This window comes from Bacillus rossius, chromosome 11 (genome assembly GCF_032445375.1).
Source record: "Bacillus rossius redtenbacheri isolate Brsri chromosome 11, Brsri_v3, whole genome shotgun sequence".
NCBI lineage: Eukaryota > Metazoa > Arthropoda > Insecta > Phasmatodea > Bacillidae > Bacillus > Bacillus rossius.
In genome coordinates this window covers 45,268,343-45,291,673 of record NC_086338.1, presented here as the reverse complement: position 1 = coordinate 45,291,673, position 23,331 = coordinate 45,268,343, and the positions used below count along the sequence as shown (strand labels likewise).

The 23,331-nt window shown below is 36.3% G+C and overlaps 1 protein-coding gene across 4 annotated transcripts in view; it reads right to left on the bottom strand.

Moving 5' to 3' along the window:
- Positions 1–23,331, bottom strand: part of LOC134536901 (hemocytin) — a 154,636-nt gene that overhangs the window by 58,495 nt on the left and 72,810 nt on the right. For 3 of the 4 annotated variants that reach the window (XM_063376975.1, XM_063376977.1, XM_063376976.1), the window contains 14 exons: positions 22,883–23,101; positions 22,107–22,154; positions 20,244–20,462; positions 19,450–19,497; positions 15,605–15,823; positions 14,835–14,882; positions 12,955–13,173; positions 10,555–10,602; positions 7,368–7,487; positions 6,377–6,495; positions 5,265–5,545; positions 2,483–2,604; positions 1,236–1,429; positions 419–695 (listed from right to left, as the gene is read on the bottom strand). In XM_063376975.1, the coding sequence (XP_063233045.1) occupies positions 419–695; positions 1,236–1,429; positions 2,483–2,604; positions 5,265–5,545; positions 6,377–6,495; positions 7,368–7,487; positions 10,555–10,602; positions 12,955–13,173; positions 14,835–14,882; positions 15,605–15,823; positions 19,450–19,497; positions 20,244–20,462; positions 22,107–22,154; positions 22,883–23,101 (2,181 nt within the window). The remainder of the gene's footprint in view (positions 1–418; positions 696–1,235; positions 1,430–2,482; positions 2,605–5,264; positions 5,546–6,376; positions 6,496–7,367; positions 7,488–10,554; positions 10,603–12,954; positions 13,174–14,834; positions 14,883–15,604; positions 15,824–19,449; positions 19,498–20,243; positions 20,463–22,106; positions 22,155–22,882; positions 23,102–23,331) is intronic. The other variant, XM_063376978.1, reaches the window with a different exon arrangement.

The following is a 23,331-nucleotide window of genomic DNA, read 5'->3' as shown; positions in this document are numbered from 1 at the left end:
GATGCACAAAAAATAAAATTATTTTGCAACTGGATGAGCATATTTTTTTCCCAGTTTGATTAATCGATACTATCAGTTCAAAAATGTCTTGTAGAGACTCTCTTCAAAGAATATAAATTGTTATGTATTATGAGTAATGTTAGAAAACACAATTCTAAAAGCAGTGTTTTGGGAAAGTACGGTGTCTGTGGATAGGATAGGACAAGTAAGGATGGGACGATGATAGGAAAAGTAGGAAACGAATGGGAGTGTTTCAAGTTTAAATGTGCCTCGAAAAAGTCTAATCGATGGCTGTTCCAATCGAGTGGAAGAGAGAGAGATAGATGCGGCGCAAGCGTACAATGAGCGTGACGGAACACCGCGTAACGGGACAATGTGTGTAACGGGACAATTTTTAGTGCGTGCAGCTCCCGCGTACCGGGCTTTGACGTGACGTGCGTCGACGGGTGGGTCGGGGGGACCGGGCTGGTCCGCCCGCTCGTGGTGACGATGGCGGGCGTGGTTGACGGCCGGAACGAGCCGCGCGTGGCGGCGGCGGTGGTCAGCGGCCGCTCCTTGCCGCAGCCGACCAGGTCCACCTTCATGGATATCGCCCCGTGCCACGTCTCCGGGACGAAGCGGACGTAGCGCGCCTCCACCGGGTCGCGGAACATCTGCACCACCGGCCGCCTGCCGTCCAGGGGCCCGCGGAACACCTTCGGGGAGGGAGATCCTCGGAGTAATGACCCGGACAAAGTTTCACAGTCGTCGTTTTGTGGCGTCTTTGTGGTGATTACGCTGTCACATTGGCACAAGGGGGAGGGGGAGCAAAATCCCATGGGCCAGGACACTAGAGGGGGCCTTCAGTTCAGTTTTGAGATTTTTTTAATGCTTGGTTTTACCCTGATATGATGAAAATTACAACTGTATTGTTAAAATAATTCATAGGAATTCTTACAAGTAATGGGGTCCACACAGATAAATTTCACAGTTTTAACTATTGAATCTTCACAAACATGACAAACATGAATGCAGTTTCGTCATGCTTCTAATTTATGGTAAACAGATTGCAAGTTATTAAATTAAGTGTGTTATTCGTAAAATAAATATCCAAATGGTTTAATAAAGTTCAAACTAAATAGAACCAAATAAATACTTTATGTCCTAGATATAAATAAAACACAATAGCTTGAAGTCCAAGCTATTATGAAAACCGGCCGACTGCTCCCAATAGAGTGTCCACCCCCTGGACTCACCACGGGCTGGTTGTTCCCGCCGGTGACGTAGCTGTACTCCTGGCCGTCCAGGCTGTGCAGGACCTTGTAGCTCGACACGTACTCGCCGGTGAGGGGGCTGCCCTGCACCACCGCCCCGTACACGGGCTCCTCGCGACCCAGGTCCACCTGCAGGTACTGCTGCTTGTCCGAGTGCTGCGCTGTCCAGCTGTACCCTGCGCCGGCAGAGCCAAACCCGGTACTGCCCACTGTTTGGCAGGGACTTCCCGACTGTCCGAACGGCACTAGAGACCGTCCGGTAGACACGACCGAATGTCCGTTAGGCACTAGTGGCCATCCAGTAGGCACTAGTGACCATCCAGTGGGCACAACTGAATGTCCTGTAGGCACTAGTGACTATCCGGTAGGCACTAGTGACCATCTGGTAGACACGACTGAATGTCCGTTAGGCACTAGTGGCCATCCAGTAGGCACTAGTGACCATCCAGTGGGCACAACTGAATGTCCTGTAGGCACTAGTGACTACCCGGTAGACACAACTGAATGTCCGTTAGGCACTAGTGGCCATCCAGTAGGCACTAGTGACCATCCGGTGGGCATGACTGAATGTCCTGTAGGCACTAGTGACCGTCTGGTAGACATGACTGAATGTCAGTTATGCACTAGTGGCCATCCAGTAGGCACTAGTGACCATCCGGTGGGCATGACTGAATGTCCTGTAGGCACTAGTGACCATCCGGTAGACACAACTGAATGTTCGTTAGGCACTAGTGGCCATCCAGTAGGCACTAGTGACCATCCGGTAGGCACGACTGAATGACTAATAGGCATGAGTAAATGTCCGGTATAATAGGCACTAGTGACTGTCCGGTTGGCACTAGTGAATGTCCAGTACGCACTAGTGAATGTCCAGTACGCACAAATGACTGTCCGGTAGGCACTAGTGAATGTCTGTAGGTACTAGTGACTGTCCACTTGGAACCAGAACATACTGAATGCCCAGAGGGCACCATTTAAAGACCAGAATGATATACTGACTGTCCGGTAGGCACCACTTAATGTAAAGTGGGAATAACAGACTATATGGTAGGCGCATGTGATTGTTTGGTAGGCAGAAATGACTGTCCAGTAAACACAAAAAAATGCATATGATTACATTATTTTTGGGGCACCAAGAAATAAAACACTGGTGAAGTTATGTTGTGTTAGTAATATTAAAGTCATGTCAATTAACATACTTTTCCTAATCACACTTAAGGAAAACTCACCTGAGGGTTGACTCTGGTTGCCTATCCGTCCGGCCTGAGGTGAAAACTCTGGAGATAGGTAACTGCTGGCCGTAAGAGCAGAGGGCAGTAAAGGTTTCGGTCCATCAATGAGGTGTATTAGACTAAGAAAGGAAATACACAGTTGTTATTAAATCACAACTTCTGTTTATGATAACAAACCCACATTCATGCACTTATACACAAATTACCCTAATAGTGGTGTGCCAAGTGAAGTCAAAAGTGATGCTTCCTTAATGATAATCAGTGTCGTCAAAAATTTATGTCAAAGTTGGATTTTTTTACTAATTCTAAAAAAAATTATTTCAGAATATTTCTCATGATGTTGTTTTAAGAATATTTACTTTGTGTAACAAATTAAAAAAAAAATAATATTCTCAAATTTTAAGCAACTGTTTTTTTGTTTTTTACTTGTGCATTATAAATTAATATTTGGAAAATTGTATTGAAAACTTAAACTATAGTAGTATACATATCTAAATTTCATGTACAAGTACTCCATTTAAATAAATATCTTTTGACAGATTGTGACCAATGAAATATTATAACATTTAATTTAGTGATGGCCCGATATTCGATATCAGATATCGGAGATCGGTAATATCGGCACATTTTTCAATATCGGAGATCAGTAAATACTTGCGATATTTTGATAACCGATGTTTGCTCTCGCCAATAATACTTCTCACATAACCTTAACTGTAATTCCAAGCTTATTTTCCACGGGCATAATTTATCTTTCTTCACGTCACCATATTACCTAGTAATTCCAAGCATATTTTCCACTGAAACAATTTCAAGCCTATTTCTTCTTTCTGATACTGCAATGCATCCCGACGGTTCAATTCTTCTATGTGTACACAAATCCCAGTTATTAATGCATATTTATTCATTTCAGATACTCGCAAAATGTTTTTGCTTGATGAATTTTCGAAGTTCACTAAGTGTACATAAATTGAAAACATAAACAAAAATAATTACGATATTTAATTTAATAAGTGGTGTAGCCGTAAGTAAACATTGGGAAGAATAAAGTAGCTGCTTGATATAACCATTGAGTAAGTAAAGGATATAACAGGCATTTTCTTTCCGTGTTGTTTCATGGTCGCCAACTGCTGTTCTATACAAAGACGTTACGTAAGTTTTACAAAAGCTAAAATATGAAATGTGTTTAAGTAGGGCAAGTTGCAGCAAAGGTATTATGTTGGCTATATTGAGTGCATTGCCAATAACATAAATAAAGATGTGTGGTTTTATAAACTCTGCAGTACGTTTCAAAGTTGTATTGAAATTACTTTTCACGTATTTTTAACGTGTTTTCGCACCAATAAATGGAGTGATACACTTGAACAATGGTCAAAAAATTTGCTAATTGAAGACCTTCCTTTCTAGCGTGTCGTTTACCGTGATGAAATTTTACAAAGGTTACAAAAGTTTGATGTTTTTCAGACAGTATTTTTCGTAGATTACAGTTGAGACACTGGACTAAGTACATGCAGTGAATTTGAATTAAGAGAGATTATTTGTAGGCCATTATGATAATTTCGTTATTAGCTTTCATTTGATGTGAATTTACAATATTTTTAATTAATAAAAATAATATACATTCACATAAGTATGTTTTTTATAATATTTAACATTTTTCATTATTGTCTCTAATAATACTCCAGAACCACAATTTTATAGAATCAGTATTAGAAATGAGATAGGCCTATTATCGGAATATCGGGTATCGGGTATCAGATCGGTAAATTTGGAAATATCGGAATCGGTATCGGTATCGGGTTTTTGGATATCGGGCCATCACTAATATAATTTTCCCAGAGTTATTTCAGATGATAACTATTGCTGGTTGTAAGTTGCTACAAATAGCATACTTATGTATGCGCGCTAGAAATTATACTTACTTGGCATGATAAAAAAAAAATGATCTTACCGTACATGTGCATCAGGCGTCAATCAAAATAAGACTATTTTGGTGAAATAGTGTATCCTATATATAGTTATGCTGATCACTGACTTAATGATTGTGTAACGCTGTGAGAGAGCACCTACCTGCAGCCACCAGGACCCACCAGGAGTCTGAGGCCGGCACAGTGCAGATGCCGTTTTACACAAGCAACACTTTCATATTATTTAAAAATTTTTAGAAATTGCATTAGAATTTTTCACGAAAAGATGGCGCTAGAAGTTAAAGAAGAGCATTTATTTTTACTTAATTTGTGAGATTTTAATTATTCTTTTATTTTTCTAATTTGAATAATTAACTTCGCATATTAAGTAAATATTCAATTTATCGCTAAAAATCAATTTTGATTACGTTTCTCGTTATATGTCATTAAGGATTATTGAATGAGACAATTCACACACAATGTAGTTTTACAAGAGGTTCTTAATCAAAAAACATTTTTTTTTCAAATACTTTTTTTGTTATTATATATATGAGAATTAATTTTCATTTGCACAATATTAAAATAAATTGAAATTTTAATAATTATTTTGTGTATATTAAATTGTGTAAAATTTTGTGTTATATTCATCATTATTCAACGGGCGCCTTATAACTAGTTAATTAATAATACACTTTCATATTTGTTGAATAATTCACTATAGTTTAATGAATAAAGACAATATGTAAAAATGAAAACCAATAACACCAAAATGTACTACCATTTAAAAAAATGAAACTGTCCGAAGGATACAAACCACAAAATCACATCCCTAACAAATCATCTTAGTGAGAACAAAGTACATATGTACGTACTTCTCCTTGTCGCACAGAAACGGTGGGGTTGTGGATGTGGGGATGATGATGACGATCGTCTTGCCGACTGAAACTGGAGTGGTGGTGACTACGACGCTGCCGTTCCCCATGGTGCCCCTCGGCGTCTCGTGCGCCGTCACGATGTTCGGAGTCGAAGTCGGCGGCAACCGCGTGGTCGCAGTTTGTGCGGTGTGCGACGTGCAACGGGAGCTGTCACAGACGTACTTGTTGCTCGTGCACTGGCAAACTTCACACTCCGACTCCCAGTACGGCATTCCTGGCTGAAAGGAACACGGGGGGAAAAAAAACAATTCAATCCAACACCAACACACGCTGCACAGTTTTACAGACCGGATTACATGGTGAGTTGCGAAAAAAAAAACCAAAATAAAAACAGAAAAGCATGTCAAATGCACCAACAACACCAAAATGAAAGTTTGATACACTATAAAGCACCAAAATTCAACTGAAGTCATTAAATTTTAAAGTATGTATGTATTAAAATTAACAAATGTAAGTTTGTCAGCCAAAGTTTTCGAACTAAAAGGTATCACCTAAATATGTTGGAAAAAATTATTTTTTACTTTGTTTTTAGCTTGTAGGTCTTATTACGTTATTATCACCTCATTTACATTCCTGGTGTCGGTACATTTTCCAAAAAAACACAAACATGCCACCGGCTGGGTAGCAAGCGCGACAGGTGGCAGACGTAGCTTAACAGCACAGTTCACGATGCTTTACACTCACTGCTGAGATATTTTAATCAAACAACTGAAATTTACTCGTGACATAATTATTAAAAACATAAAAACCAACACAGGCTAGTTATTTAAGCATATAGTCAACCACAACAGTGCAATGTTAATTTATTTTTACCCAAGATGGAAATATTTGTACATATGGATCGCAGTAAAATTTTATCAAACAAAAAAAAAATCTGCGACCCATACATGGGTAAATGCGGTACTTAAAAGGAAACACTAAACTCTCCTACAGTCAGTGCTGTATAAATCAGAATGCAAGGATCTACATATTAATCTATTAAAGTGTGTATGACAGTTATAATTATGCAATCATTTATACTCTACCACAAAGACACACAGTCTATGTACCTTCACAAGAGATCCATTTCTAGAGACGCAAGTACAGTCAGCCACTGACACACAAGTTACTTCATCACGCCACAAATTTTCTGCAGGACAGTCAAATTCTCCACTCACTGGTCGGCAACCTGTTGATAAAATTCATTGTTAATAGTAAACTTACAAAATTATAATGATTTTTAAAAAAATTGTGAATGGATGGTCAACTTTTCCAACCCTACCACTGAATCTCTAGTAATTGATATTTGAGATCTGAACAAAACAATTAAACAAAAAATACTGGAGAAAACTCAAAACTGATATCAGTGATATCTCTGAAGTTTACTAGGTCTATTTAAGTTTTTTCTTCATACCTTTCCTATTACTGTTCCGCAAGATACTGTACCATTAAACTTTAAAAAATCATCACGAATTGTACACAAAGGGTGCACATCCATATGCATGAATAATGCAAAATGGAAAGCAAGACCTGTTTTTTGCTACACGAAAAATATTTTAAAAATCACAAATTTTATATCGAACAATTGTTGTGTAAAATATTTGTCAAAATTTGTCAATATATTTTCCTTTTATGTATACAAAAAAATTATTTTTAAATTTATATTGATAAAAATTATTGTATCTATAAAAGGAGAGTTTTTTTTAAATGTTTTTCACTCATAATTACAGATTATTTGTTGTATTTATAAACTATTTGCAGAAAACCAATCACAACTTCTCTATGAATCTTCTAAACTTCATTAACGTTACACTCTTCTCATTAAAATTTTTTAGTACAAGTCCCACTTGCTATATTTATTGGAAATGAAAAATTAAAAAAAAAAAAAAAATTAATTTGAAATGTTGAATCAAATATCAAATTATTCACGAATGTCAAATATTTCTGAATGCTCGCAGACCTCTATTTAACGGAATATCTTTGGCGGGATAAGCAGCAGTGGACGGTATAGGTCGATGCAGTGTGCGTAGTTACAAAGAACCTGACGGGTGTGGAGTCTACCTTTGAGACAGCCGTATGGAGAAAGGCACTCTCCCGATTCACGCGCAACGTAGTCGTAATACTGGCACATCTTTTCACAAGGTACAGCACATTCTTCCCAATTCTCTCCGGGTGGACACACTGAAAAAAAACAGTACATTCCATACAATACTATAATTACTGTTTCACATAAAAACTTAAAAATTAATGAAACACCGCACAAGACGGTCTTAAGGCCATGACACAAGGGTGTATCCAAGGAGTGGCAAGAAATAGCAGCAAAAAAAAAATATAAAAAATAAGCTTGTGTGAATCCTAGTTTTTCGATCAAATCGAATTCACAAAGTCAAACCGAATTATGAATAGGTATCGTTATCAGCCAGGCTGTATTACACTTATTTAATTAAATACTGGATTGAAGTAATCAAAAAAATATTTCAACATTTGTAAGGTTCTTAGGCTTCCATGTTTTAAAGCTTCGAAACAAATGCCTAGCTTCACATGAGATGCAAAGATTTGACTCAGAAACGAAGCTTCCCGAATAACAACGAATGGTAAATTTCCTGTCAAAGTCAAGTCAAATAATATAAATGAGCTTCGATTTATTTCTTACTCAAAGCTTCGCACAGGTCTAAATAACAACAAATATCTGGAAAAAAAATTTACTTACAAGTTAATTATTGATATTTACACACTTTGAAAGAAACTAATTACGAAATAGAAACATTGTGTCATCTGTAAGAAGTTATAGACTCTCCTTCTCCATGAAAGAGGTGAAACACCCAAAAATGCATTTAACAAGAACTACTCACATTACTTGAAAGAGTTACACTTCACGTAATTCAAATTAACTAGTTACAATTATTGTAAACTGCAATAAGCATTTACACAAGCGCGGTATAAGTATTAAGTACAGATTGCTGTAAGTTAAACTCTTGCTTAATACTGTGTATTACCAAAACCATGCTACGTTTTTAACCAATCAGAAGCGCTAAACATCATACTACTTTTTATTTTAAGAACTTTGTAAAATAAATAAATTATAAAATCCACCACTGAGTTACAATATAAACATCATATCACACTTTCCAACGGAGAAAATAATTTATACAAGTATATGCACATAATTTTGAAATTCTTACTAATATGAATTTTATCTTGTAAATACTAATTGTTACCTTATGCTACACTACAGCTACATTAATTTCTCACAAGCTAAACAACTGAAATAAACAAAGGAATGGGGTTAAGAATATTACATTGTAGCCAGACTGCTGTGTATTTTTTTTGTTATGTGTTTATCGCTATAACTATATATGTGTAAATATGTAGGTCAATTATAGCTCAGCTTGTTACGTTGTATGTTTTTGCCCGGCTAAGCACACATAGAAACGTAACAAAACAAAACAAACAATGTTCCTGAGGAATTTTTCATTACTATGGTTCTGCGTTATTTGGAAATAAAAGAGTTTATTAAATTATCTTTGTTTATTTCTTTAAAATAATGTTTTTTCTCATCATTACATGTCCTCAATACACAATTTTACAAAAGAATTTAGTTAGTAAAACTTCGTTACTTGTACAGTTTTTGTCTTTTCTTATACGAATTTTAACGATGTCTTTGATTTTGATAGGATGAGGTCCAAATACATACCACAGCACCATACATATTGCCGTTGATGGTCGAGGAGTCTTGTCACTCGCCGATAAAAAAAAAACTCTTAGTAATGTCCCTTGGTTAATTACCTAACTCAAGGTACCGTTGATCGCGGACCGAAATCACACGAAGTCGGGCCGATGCCGACGCCTAGGGCCTAAATTTCTAATGCATTAGTCCGAAAAAAAAGAACTTAGTTTGAAAAAATACGGCCTGGCCCCAGCCCCTAGGCGTTAAATTGTCCCTTAGTAATTTTTCATTTGTCTGGCGACTTGCCGACGACGCGACCGAGTTCGGCGACGATCGAGCAACAAGTGACTTGGTCGACGAGATTACCTTCCCTTGTAAAGGTGAAAACAAGGGAGGCAACCCCGTGGGCCAACTGACCAATCAGCGCACATAATCCCAAAACATGACCATATAAGGAAATTCGTGCGGGCACATCACTTGACGTCAGGGCTTGCCCTGATTGGCTGGCTAGTGGTAGCCTCCAGAGACCCTTCCAGACGGTCGCTACAGCTGTGCGTACAACGTGACGCGTAAATCCCAAACACGCATTTACAAAGTGAAAAATAGCTTTCTGGCGCCAGAGTGTCGCGCCTGTCCGCTCTTCCTTCCGTACCTTCCAGACTATTCTCAAAATATTACACTAGCAATATCCCATAGAATATAAAATTACCCAAAAAATTCTATGTTAAAAATTTAGTAAACAAAGTTGAAATTCATACCATATTAGAAACTTTTGTTTAAAATGATGTCCTGTAAAAATATCATTTATACTGCTTTAAACAAAACAATTACTGAAATTAATTATCAAATATCAAAATTATTATTACGAACTGGAGTTAACCCTCAAATTAATAATTAAGTATCTCAAGGAAATAAGTATTTAAAGGCTTTCCATGAAATTTAACCAAAGTAATTAATAACAATTTTTAACATATCTGAACTGTTTTCTATATCAACAAAAAAAAAATATCCTTCACCTCAAACTTATTCTTAATATTCTTATGACCCATTTTGCAATGCTACAAGCTTTAAATTTCTATACTTAAACTTTTTTTTGTGATTAAAAAACAAGAAACTAAATAATAATCAACATTATTTACTTTACTATATTAAACAGTATTAAATTACATAGAGATTAACTTTCTTGAAGAGTTTAATTCTTATGAATGTGCAAGAAAATTTTTCAGTGCTGGTTGTGAATTAAAAAAAATAAATAAATAAAAGTCTTCACTAAACCATGTAACATTGCAAGATGGCTTGAAACAGAAATACCAATTTTTTGGAAAGTAAAGTGGCTGAAAGTAAGTTATACTTAATTTAATCTGAATGCTAACATCAGTGTATTTTTATTTACCAATATATCTCACTTCAGCTTCAGAATTGATATAAATAAAAATTCTGATTTATAATTTTTTCTAACATAAAAATTTTTACAACTCATTCATATTTTGCTATACTTAGAACTTAGAACTATTAAAGCAATTTTGATTTAAATTAGAGAAAAGAGTGAAAATGACTATTACTGCATTAGCATATCCGTACCTGCAGTTGTCGGGTAGATGGGCACACTTGTGGTTGTTCTTCTTGTACCTAAAAAATAAAATAATAATAATAATAAACACTCTTAGGAATAGTTATGGAATACAATTAATTTTTAATATGTTGATACCTATTCACTTCCACAATAGAACGTCAAAATTGTTAAAAATGAAAAATCATAGCTTTATTTTTTACACAGTTTCAAATCACTAATTTTTCTATTTATACACCTTTTTTTTTATTTGGTTACATTTCATATGAAAATTACTCAAAATATAATTTAACTATCTGAATTTTTTTATTAGGTGCAACCATATCTTTAAGTGCTTTCACACAAGTAACTGTAGGTATATATTTTTAAAAAAACGTTATAAAGAAACTGGAGAAGTTTTCATCTATACTACACAACAACAAAAAATGAGCATGACAGATTGAAGTAGAAGTAATGCAGTAATTTAATGATATTTTGATGAAAATCCAGCCACTGATGAATACGAAGCAGAGGGAAAGTCAAAAGCTTAAAATATGTTTGTCTTCCAAAGTTATCATGATGAATAGCACATGTATTAGGCAAGATTGCTACAAAAATTGCAAACAACATACTGAGTTTCGATTCGACCAACAAAGTTCAGATGTTCATCCCAAAAAAACACACACACATTAATATAATTAATAACACACATACTTAGATGTACATATTTACAGTATGTTCTGAAATTTCTGGGCGCAAATTTAACGGCAGTAGGCAATGCCAAAACAAGCAATTATTGCTAAGCAACATATGTCCGGAAACTCAACCCTGCAAAACTACAACAGCGCGCAAATTTGAACTTTGCACACATGGTGAAGTCAAACCAGTGGCTGAGATGAAGTGTGACTGCAGAGACATAAGGTTGAAATGCTTCACGGAAAGCAGACAATGAGTGGGGCACGTCATTTAGAATTGGCCAAACGCACTAGCATCTAGCAACCAGATGTCTGTAATATACCTATATGTATGAATACGAATCTCCAATTCGAATCCCAAAGAGTACCTCGAATCCAAATATAGTTCTTAAAGGTACATAATAAAATAATGTACAAGAAAAGAAAACTATTATGTAACTATGGTGTTGAAACATTTAACCCTTTAAATGTTGTATTCATAACCGAAGATTGCAGAATTAATAAAAATTGTAGTTTAATTTATATAATTACATGTTGAAAATACAATATCTTGGGGAATGGCAACAGGATAGGTGTGAAGGAAAGTTCAGTGTTGAATTTTTTAATTTACTTTATTTCCTCTAATATTTTTTTTCAAATATTTTTCTATGAATATAAAATCATTCAGATACTAAGGATTTTTTGGTATTTGAGGATTTGATTGGCCCATCTCTAGTATATTATGTTTGAATGTGTGTTCTTCCCCATGCTTATTTATGCCTTTGAAATTGGAGCCAAACAACTTGTTTATTGCAAATAATACAGGAAGATGGAACACTAATCATCTTTATTAATATTTCATTTAACAAAGTTCTAAAACTACTGCAAAACTTGAACCTGTCATACAATTATTTCATTTAGATGTTGGGCACCCTCAATTTTTCTTTTATCCAAACGAATTATATGATGTTTTTAGAAAAGTATTTTTATGATACAAGTTTAGCAGTTTTATAACTCCTATGTAATTTCAACAGCCTGTAAAAACACTTCATACCAATGAGAATTTTGTAGTAACATAGTCTCTTAATAAGGTTTCAATTTATTCAGTCAAATGTTGACATCTTTCACAAAAGACATAAACCGTTAGTGGCATAAAGCAAATAAAGAAAGAAGTTACTAAATTGATACCTTAAAACAAGATAAGCATTTTAAAGCCTATAGTAGTCTAAGTTAACATTTATACCATTGGAAGTTTATTAGTAATCTACACTTTAATTAATGTAATTTTTGTATTCAGTGAATTTAAACAAAATCACTTTTAAAACAAATGTCCTAAACATATTCTTATGGTACTTAATAGTTACTATTGTACTAAGTAAGTGTATGTAATATCACATAGTAGAGCAGGTATTATTCACGAAAAAATCTGCCTATTAGACTCCAATAAGGTATACCCACACCAATGGTTACGTCCTAACGATTGGCAGGGGTCAGCGAGAGAAGTCCATGCCTTATTTGATCAAGCCAATCAGAATGCGTTTGCTTCCGCGATAAAATACTGTGATTGGTTTAGTAACAATTTACATGTACCTGAATAAAAACTCACCCAATCACAAAACACAGACGATGCCACAGAGTTTTAACTTTCAGCTAGACACGGGATCTTTTCGCAAAATATGCATGTCCCTACAAATTAGTTTCCCTTCAACTGAGTCCCTAGCCTGACACGACATGATTCAGGAAGCAGAGTGTACTCACTGGCACACTCCGGGCGTAGAGGCTGCACCACCTGGGGCCAGTCACACACCATGCTGACAGGGTTGTACCAAGTGCCCGGACCACACCTCTTCTGCACCTGCTGCGCCCCAGCAGGGGTGTCCACACACTGGTAGAACAGCCGGCAGTCCGTGGGGTGAGGTCTCTTGGGTTTAGCCACGTCACACACTTTGCCCGGTACCACAGTGGCTGGAGTTGTTTCTGGAACAATCACAATAAATAATGCTAAGGATGCTCTAGTATTATAGATTAATCTCAAAATTAGTATACTGCAAGCGTATATTACAGTAAAATTTCTTTTTAACACGCATATTTTGCTGTTCATAACCTTCTAATTTTGGAAAAACATTTTCGCCAAAATAGTAATTGTTCTTTAAACAACTGTTTAATTTTTAATTAGTTCATTACTCATAATAGTACTATGATATTATATACTTTATTTGAGAGTCAACACATATTATATTTCTGTTAATTTTTTGCATTACTGGGTTGTTGAGCTTTACGTAAAGACAGCCTAAACAAATACACTGTAAATTATACATACACACTTTATTACGCACATATTAATTTAAAATAACAGTAGTACAGATACTCTGTAATTGATATAGGATACATCTTAGAATAAGATATTTTAAACACCGACAATATAAACAACTACAGTAAACACTCAATCATCCGGGCCTGGATTATCCAGTTTTCAAGTTATCTGTGCTTGAATTTAATTACTTAATAGTTTATTGTATTTTGAAGGAATAAAAAAAAATATTATAGCTTCGGCACATTTCTTCGTTTGGCCATTCTATATTTCTAACCACCCTGTTACCATAACACAATGCTGTTTGGTATGAACATTTATATTCCCTACCTCCACAGCAGACAAATTTGTCACACTTTAAACCCGAGCAGGGTGCCCTGACTGCTGATTCACATCTCCAATCTCCTTCTGGTTTGTTTTAGGTGCCAGCTGCTTATTTCCGGCCACCCATTGGCCAGACAGGTGTGATATATCATATGGACCAAGACATACTTCTATGAGGAGGGGGGGAAATAGCTACAATTTGTGTGTGAAAGGTCTGAGCTATCTTATCTTAAGCATACTCATTTAAAACATCCCAATTTTGCCGCAGTAAATGACCATTGAAAAAGCAAACATACGTGATGGCAAACTTCACCACCGGTCTACCGCGACAGGTTTTCATGACGCAATCATTATTGTTTTCTCTGGCTATTTACTTCCCGTGCCTGCAACTGCATCATTTCATGACTAACACTGCCGCCACGACTCCGCAAGATGTGCACGTGTTCCTGCAACCCTCTTTTACTTGTGGATACTTGCCTGTGTTTGATCAGTGGAAAGCATGCCTCGGAGGATTGGCGTAGTGAAGCGGTTCTTATATATTCCTCCAGTCTGGCACAAGTTTATCTGTGTGCTAGAAGTTTTAAAAAGACAAGGAACTGAGAAGAAGGAATAACTTGCCACGGAGGGGTCTAAAAATAACTATTGGAGGGGGGAGCAGAGTCAATGACTGACACCTCTCCAGCAGACGGAAAAGGTTCGTATGGCGACACACTGCCATACTGTTACTTTCCTATAAGCTGACCTATAGTACTCAAAGAGTTCGCAAGTGTTCAAAATTATGATAAAGACAAATATATGGTGCGGTCTGAAATTCAAGGGGCGGCCCTTACTGCTGGTTTATCTGTTTTTTTTTTTTTGTTTTTTTTTACAGCATTCATTATTTAGGCAGTAGTAGATATCCATTAAAATGGATTATATAGAGTTTAAAGTATTCCAAAAAGATTATTAAAATGATAAAATTTTAATAATTAAATTTAAAAAAAAAAAGGCAATGAAACCGTACCTGGAAGTTCAGTTGATGATATTTTCCATGGGTTTGTAGTTCTAGTACCTAAAAATTACCAGAATTAAATAATACATTATAATATAAGACTATTAATTATAATCTAAACAAAATGTTGTACATATTTTAACATTAAAAGATCTTGACATAAGTAGCACAATTTAAACAAAGCCACAAACATTGGTGGTTATGGACAAAGAAATGATAAGATAGACATAAAATATTTACATTTACTACATTTCTTAGTAACGCAAGAGTGTATGTATTGATATATAAAAAAATTGTTTCACTTAATAAAGATTGCAGGCTTTCACTGCCATTGTCAAAAGTTGCTTGGCTATTAGGTTGTAGTTTATAATTTTAAGTAATCCAAATTCTCTACCAAAATTTCTTGCACTTATAAAGACACACATATTTAAATATCTATTTTGAGTCTTGGAACTGAGAATGGTATTGATAAAACTTATAAGATTAGTTTTCTTCCCTTCCAATTTAAATAATTCCTTTTTAGAAAAGAACACATATATTTGGCCCCTTAATTTTTTTTATTTCATGGAAGATTTACTGTAATAAAAAATAGGGTTAAAATTACAGAAATTATATATAGCACGTAAGATTTTATCATTAAAAACAAAGCACAAGCTAATACAAAAAGCAACAAATTAAAAATAATCATAACACTTCTAAAAACTTCCTGAGTGTTTCTTGAAAGCAAGTGTAAAAGGACCACAGCTGCCGTCCTGACTCGACAGGAAGCAGAGTGTACTCACTGGCACACTCCGGGCGTAGAGGCTGCACCACCTGGGGCCAGTCACACACCATGCTGACAGGGTTGTACCAAGTGCCCGGACCACACCTCTTCTGCACCTGCTGCGCCCCAGCAGGGGTGTCCACACACTGGTAGAACAGCCGGCAGTCCGTGGGGTGAGGACTCTTGGGTTTAGCCACGTCACACATTTTGCCCGGTACTAAAGTGGCTGGAGTTGTTTCTGGAACAATCACAATAAATAATGCTAAGGATGCACCAGTATTATAGATTAATCTCATAATTAGTATACTGCAAATGTATATTAGAGTAAAATTTCATTTCAACTCCCATATTTTGCTGTTCATAACCTTCTAATTTTGGGGAAAAAAATTGGCTATAATAGTAATTTTTCTTTAAACATCTGTTTCATTTTCATTAGTTCATTACTCATAATAGTAATACAGTCAAACCTCTCTGAAACGACCCCTCACGGTTCTCAGGAATAGGGTCGTAATAGATGTTTTCCAAAATTTTCAGTTCATTTCCAACCCCCCCCCCCCCCCCTTCCCAAACCACTACTCGCCAAGAAACCTGCCGTACAATGGCAGGATGCTGTCACTCACAATGCTAGACGGCTTTGCTTTAAACCCACTTCAACCTTCATGACAAGTCCGTCGCCCTACAGGCCACCTCTAAAGAAAATATGTCAAAAGCCAGTTTTATTTTTACTGGTTAGTTTACATGTACGTTTTCTGCTTGCCGTAGTTAAATACACTAGAATCCCGTTGTCACGAACCCCGGATTTAACGAAGCAGTAATTTTACGAATACATTCTCGGGAACCGTCAAAAAATTGGACATTTTGACCAACATGTGAAAATCTGAAAAAAAATTTAAAAAAAAAAAGAAATGAAAGATCATTAAAATCTGTTAATTTTAACACACAGCGTATTTTTGTGTCGGCTTTAATACTTCCAATAATGTTCATGTAAGAATAACAAAAAAATAATGGGACATTTCCTTTAAAAATATGGCAGCTGTAGGTTCTGCAACGCGAGTGGGCGCACACGAAGCTCGCCAGGCTGGCTGGCGGCAGCGGCTTCATGACGCATAAGCTCACCCCTCCCTCCCTCCCATCGTTAAAATTCTTCAAGGCTAGCTCATCCCTCCCAGAAACACAAACCATCTAGTGTCCTCCCAACTTCGCTTCCTTTGGAAAACCTTCAGTGAGAAAATGCTCATTTCACCCTCCCTTCTCTCGTAAAATTGGGCTATTATGAATGGTGTACTAAAGCAGTGAGGCAGGGGTCAAAATATGTCACTTTTCACACCAAGTTCGAGTTCAGTCATCTCTGGCAAGGAATTTACAAGCTTTCAAACTTAGATATAAATGTATTTTAATAGCAAGAGTCCTATGAAAAGGAACATACCGAATAAAATCAAGCTGCTGTCACCAAACAAAGCATAAAACGGCCCAACGCGTGGTCGCTTCGTTATTGCTTGCGCGAGAGGCGAGACGTGGAATGTTAGAAGAAAGATAAATGCGGGGGAGACAGACGGCAGCCAGTGTGTTTCCTGCGTGGGGAATAAGTGGCGTAGCCTTTTTTTTTATGCTGGGTGAAGCGACCTTTTTCTGTCAACCCACGGGAAAAGATAATTGCTTGAGCTGTCAAAATAAACATCGCTGCGGCAGTTAAAACAAGTCGAGGCGGGTGTGCATTCAGTTGGTCAATGTGTATTGTAAACCGATAGTAATCGAAGTCAAGAGAAATCCAGCAGGTAGCTTTGCCTTAACTGTGTACCACACTAGACACTCCCAAAAAGCTAAACGTAAACACTTTGCCACAAAAACCTTTATATGCACGCTGCCGGCAAAGGGACGTGGAATGGGGGTTGTCAAGCTCTGACAGCGGTCGACAGGAAGTGGTATCTATTTTTAGATATGCGCTGCCTACGGCAGTACAGCACTCGGCAAGAGAAACGCAGTAACACGCTACTCACCACAAGAAACTTATTTTCTGTTCGATTTTCTTCGGATTTTCGGCAATTTTTTCACGGTTCCTCATAATCGGGTTGTAATAGAGAGGTGGTCTCAATAAATGGGGTCGCAACAAAAAGGTTTTACTGTATGATATTATACACTTTGAGAGTCAAAACATACCAATATTTCTGTTAATGTTTTACATTACTGGGTTGTTGAGCCTTACGTAAAGACAGTCTAAAAAATAAACTGTAACTTCTACATACACACTTTATTACGCACACATTTATTAAAAATAACATTACTACAGATACTCTGTACGTGATATAAGATACATCTTAGAATCAGATATTTCAAACACGGAAAATATACACAACTACAGTAAACACTCAATCATCCGGGCCTGGATTATCCCATTTTCATGTTATATGTGTTTGAATTTATTTAATTAGGTAATAGTTTGATGTATTTTGAAGGTGTAAATAAAGATGATATCGTTTTGGCACATTTCTTCGTTTGGCCGTTCTATATTTTTAACCACCCTGTTACCATAAACGAATGCTGTTTGGTATGAACCTTTATATCCCCCACCTCCACAGCAGACAAATTTGTCACACTTTAAACCCTAGGAGAGAGCCCTGACTGCTGATTCACATCTCCAATCTCCTTCTGGTTTGTTTTAGGTGCCAGCTGCTTATTTCCCACCACCCATTGGCCAGACAGGTGTGATATATCAGCTGGACCAAGAGATATTTGTATGAGGAGGGGGGGAAATAGCTACAATTTGTGTGTGCAAGGTCTGAGCTATCTTATCTTAAGCATACAGTAGAACCCTGATTTAACGAATCGCTATGGTTACCGAAAATGTTTACTCTAAATCGATGTTTCGTTAAATCCAATTTACCGATTTTCAATGACCCCCGCACTCATAATCACGCCCCTACGTTTCCATATCATAGACAGGGTCCACGCTGATATCTTGTGCTGCCGTGCTATCTCAGACTTTTGTCAACTTTCCATTTTCAACGTTTTTGATCTCGCTCGTACGGCCCCCAGTTCGTACATACCTCGGTCGTACGTACAGATTTTCAGAAACCGTGAAAAATTAGGCAAAAATTAAAAAAAAAAACTTTTTTAAATATGTTAAGTGTAAGAAATACGTTAAAGTTTAATAAAATACAGTCGCAACCTGCAGCGTTTATAACAAATACGAGCTACATACACATTGCGTCACAGTAAAAAATTTAAAAAAAAAATGGCCGCAAATTGATGGAAATTTACCGTCAATAACGCGCCGTACGCGGAGAAAGGTCATTGTACTCGGTCAGCTGCTGTTACCGCGCAGTGTAGCCGCCGGCTGGCTCTCTTTGTTCACTGAGCTGCGCATCTTGATGTTCTGATACCAATGATTAATTATTTACAATCCCCAGAAAGAAATGGTTAGTTAAAAAATATGCGTCAACTGTGTAATACTTCTTAAATTATAAAATACGTATAAAACAGTTACAAGACTCCGCTCATTTTATTTTGTGAAGATTATGTCTCATTTTCGGCATGTATTTAAAGTGCGACTTAATATTCTGCTGTGTGTAGCGTGTGATACCCATTGCTATGCTTCTTTTACACGCATAGGCTTAAATTAATACATGTTTAGAAATAAAATAAACTTTATAAAATATAATATATTTTGCGATTTAATATGCTCACTGCCGACTATAAACGTTACATTTTTCACGATGTTTTTAGGCCTACTAGCTAATCTTATCTACATTTTAATTATTATGGCATTAGAAGATATCAATTAAAATGGATGATATAGAGTATACTGTAATCCAAAAAACTAATTAAAATGACAAAAATTTAATAATTGAAAAAAGGCAACTGTACCTGGAAGTTCAGTTGATGAAATTTCCCATGGGTGTGTAGTTCTAGTACCTAAAAATTACCAAAGTTAAATTATACATTATAATATAAGACTATTAATTATATTCTAAACAAAATGCTGTACATAATTTGAACACAAGAAGATCTTGTCATTAGTAGCACAATAAAAACAAAACCACAAACATTGGAGGTTAATAACTAAAAAATGACAATTTACACATTTAATATTTACATTTACCACATTTCTTAGTAATGCAAGTGTGTATGTGTTGATTTATCCAAAAAAAAATTTCACTTAATAAATAATGCAGGCTTTCACTGACATTGTCTGAAAATGCTTTACTTTTAGGTTGTAGTTTATAATTTTAAGTAATCCAAATTCTCTACCAAATTTCATGCACTTATAAAGACACACACATTTAAACATCTATTTTGAGTCTTGGAACTGAGAATGGTATTGATAAAACTTATAACATTAGATTTCTTCCCTTCGAATTTGAAGAATTCCTTTTTAGAAAAGGACACATATATTTAGCCCCCCGCCCTCCCCCCTTTTTTTTTTATTTCATGAAATATTTACTGTAATACAAAAAGAATACAAAATAGGGTTAAAATTACAGAAATTATATATAGCACGTATGATTTTATCATTCAACACAAAGCACAAGCTAATACAAAAAAGCAACAAATTAAAAATAATCATAACTCTTCTAAAAACTTCCTGAGTGTTTCTTGAAAGCAAGTGTAAAAGGACCACAGCTGCCGTCCTGACTCGACAGGAAGCAGAGTGTACTCACTGGCACACTCCGGGCGTAGAGGCTGCACCACCTGGGGCCAGTCACACACCATGCTGACAGGGTTGTACCAAGTGCCCGGACCACACCTCTTCTGCACCTGCTGCGCCCCAGCAGGGGTGTCCACACACTGGTAGAACAGCCGGCAGTCCGTGGGGTGATGAATGTTGGGTTTAGCCACGTCACACATTTTGCCCGGTACTACAGTGGCTGGAGTTGTTTCTGGAACAATCACAATAAATAATGCTAAGGATGCACCAGTATTATAGATTAATCTCAAAATTAGTATACTGCAAGCGTATATGACAGTAAAATTTCTTTTCAACTCGCATATTTTGCTGTTCATAACCTTCTAATTTTGGAAAAACATTTTTTCCAATTATTATTTTTTAAACATCTGTTTCATTTTCATTAGTTCATTACTCATAGTAGTAATATAATATTATATACTTTATTTGAGAGGCAACACATACCAATATTTCTGTTAATTTTTTGCATTACTAGGTTGTTGAGCCTTACGTAAAGACAATCGAACCAAATAAACAATATAACTTCTACATACACCCTTTATTACACATACAAAAATTATAAATGGTAATACTACTGATACTCTGTACATGATATACGATACGTCTTAGAATAAGATATTTTAAACACGGAAAATATAAACAACTACAGTTAACACTCAATCATCCGGGCCTGGATTATCCAGTTTTCAGGTATCTGTGCTTAAATTTATTTAATTAATAGTTTGTTGTATTTTGAAGGTGTAAAAAAAGATAATATCGCTTTGGCACATTTCTACGTTTGGCCGTTCTATATTTCTAACCACTCTGTTGCCATAACAGAATGATGTTTGGTATGAATCTTTATATCCCCCACCTCCACAGCAGTCAAAATTGTCACACTTTAAACCCGAGGAGGATGCCCTGACTGCTACTTCACATCTCTAATCTCCTTCTGGTTTGTTTTAGGTGCCAGCTGCTTATTTCCCGCCACCCATTGGCCAGACAGGTGTGATATATCAGCTGGACCAAGAGATATTTGTGTGAGGAGGGGGGAAATAGCTACAATTTGTGTAGGCACGGTCTGAGCCATCTTATCTTAAGCATACCGATTTGAAATTACCCTATTCTGCCGCAGTAAATGACCACTGAAAAAGCAACTCACGTGAAGGCAAACCTCAACGGTCTCCACAAAAGGTTTTTAAGACACCACAATATTGTTTTCTCTGGCCATTAACTTCCTGTGCCTGCAACTACATCATTTCATGACTAACACTGACGCCACGACTCCGCAAGATGTGCACGTGTTCCTGCAACCCTCTTTTACTTGTGGATACTTTCCTGTGTGTGATCAGTGGAAAGCATGCCTCGGAGGATTGGCGTAGTGAAGCGGTTCTTATTTATTCCTCCAGTCTGGCACAAGTTTCTCTGTGTGCTAGTTTTATGAAACGACAAGTAACTGAGAAGAATTACTTGCCACAGAGAAGTAAAAAAGGTAACTACATGGAGAGGGGGAGACAAATTAGTGAATGCCCCCTCTCCAGCAGGCGGAAAAGAAACGTATGGCAACACACTGCTTTACTGTTACCATCCAATAAGCTGACACACAGTACTCAAAGACTTCGCATGTGTTCAATATTATAATAAATACAAATATATGTTGTGGTCTGAAATTCAAGGACACCCCTTATAGTGAAATGGTTTAACCATTTTTTTTTTTACAGGATTTTAATTCTTTGGGCATTAGTATATATCAATTAAAACAGATGATACAGAGTTCACTGTATTCCAAAAAGCTAATTAAAATGATATAATTTTAATTTTAATAATTAAATTTTAAAAAAGGGCAATGAAACAGTACCTGGAAGATCAGTTGATGATATTTTCCATGGGTGTGTAGTTCTAGTACCTAAAAAATACCAAATTTAAATTATACATTATATTATAATATAAGACTAATAATTATAATCTAAACAAAATGTACATATTTTGAACATAAGAAGATCTTGTCATAAGTAGCACAATTTAAACAAAGCCACAAATATTGGAGGTTACTGACAAAGAAATGACAAGATAGACATGAAATATTTACATTTACCAAATTTCTTAGTAACGCATGTGTGTATGTGTTGATTTATCCAAAAAAAAAATTCACTTAATAAAGAATGCAGGCTTGCACTGAAATTGTCTGAAGATGCTTGGCTTTTAACTTGTAGTTTATAATCTCTAGTAATCCAAATTCTCTACCAAATTACTTACACTTATAAAGACACACACATTTAAATAGGTATCTATTTTGAGTCTTGGAACTGATAATGGTATTGATAAAACTTATAACATTAGATTTCTTCCCTTCAAATTTAAAGAATTCCTTTTTAGAAAAGAACACATATATTTGGCCCTTTAATTTTTTTTATTTCATGGAAGATTTATTGTAATAAAAATAGGGTTAAAATTAGAGAAATTATATATAGCACGTAATATTTATCATTCAAAAGAAAGCACAAGCTAATATAAAAAAGCAACAATTTAAAAAAAATCATAACACTTCTAAAAACTTCCTGAGTGTTTCTTGAAAGCAAGTGTAAAAGGACCACAGCTGCCGTCCTGACTCGACAGGAAGCAGAGTGTACTCACTGGCACACTCCGGGCGTAGAGGCTGCACCACCTGGGGCCAGTCACACACCATGCTGACAGGGTTGTACCAAGTGCCCGGACCACACCTCTTCTGCACCTGCTGCGCCCCAGCAGGGGTGTCCACACACTGGTAGAACAGCCGGCAGTCCGTGGGGTGAGGAATGTTGGGTTTAGCCACGTCACACACTTTGCCCGGTACTACAGTGGCTGGAGTTGTTTCTGGAACAATAACAATACAAGACAAATTGGGTGACTGCCCCCTCTCCAGCATACGGATAAGGATCGTATAGCCACACAGTGCTGTAATGTTAGTTTGCAATAAGCTGACACACAGTACTTAAAGACTTCGCATGTGTTTAAAATTATAATAAAGACAAATATATGGTGCGGTCTGAAATTTAAGGGTGGCCCTTACTGTGAAATGGATTATACGAGTTTTTTTTACAGGA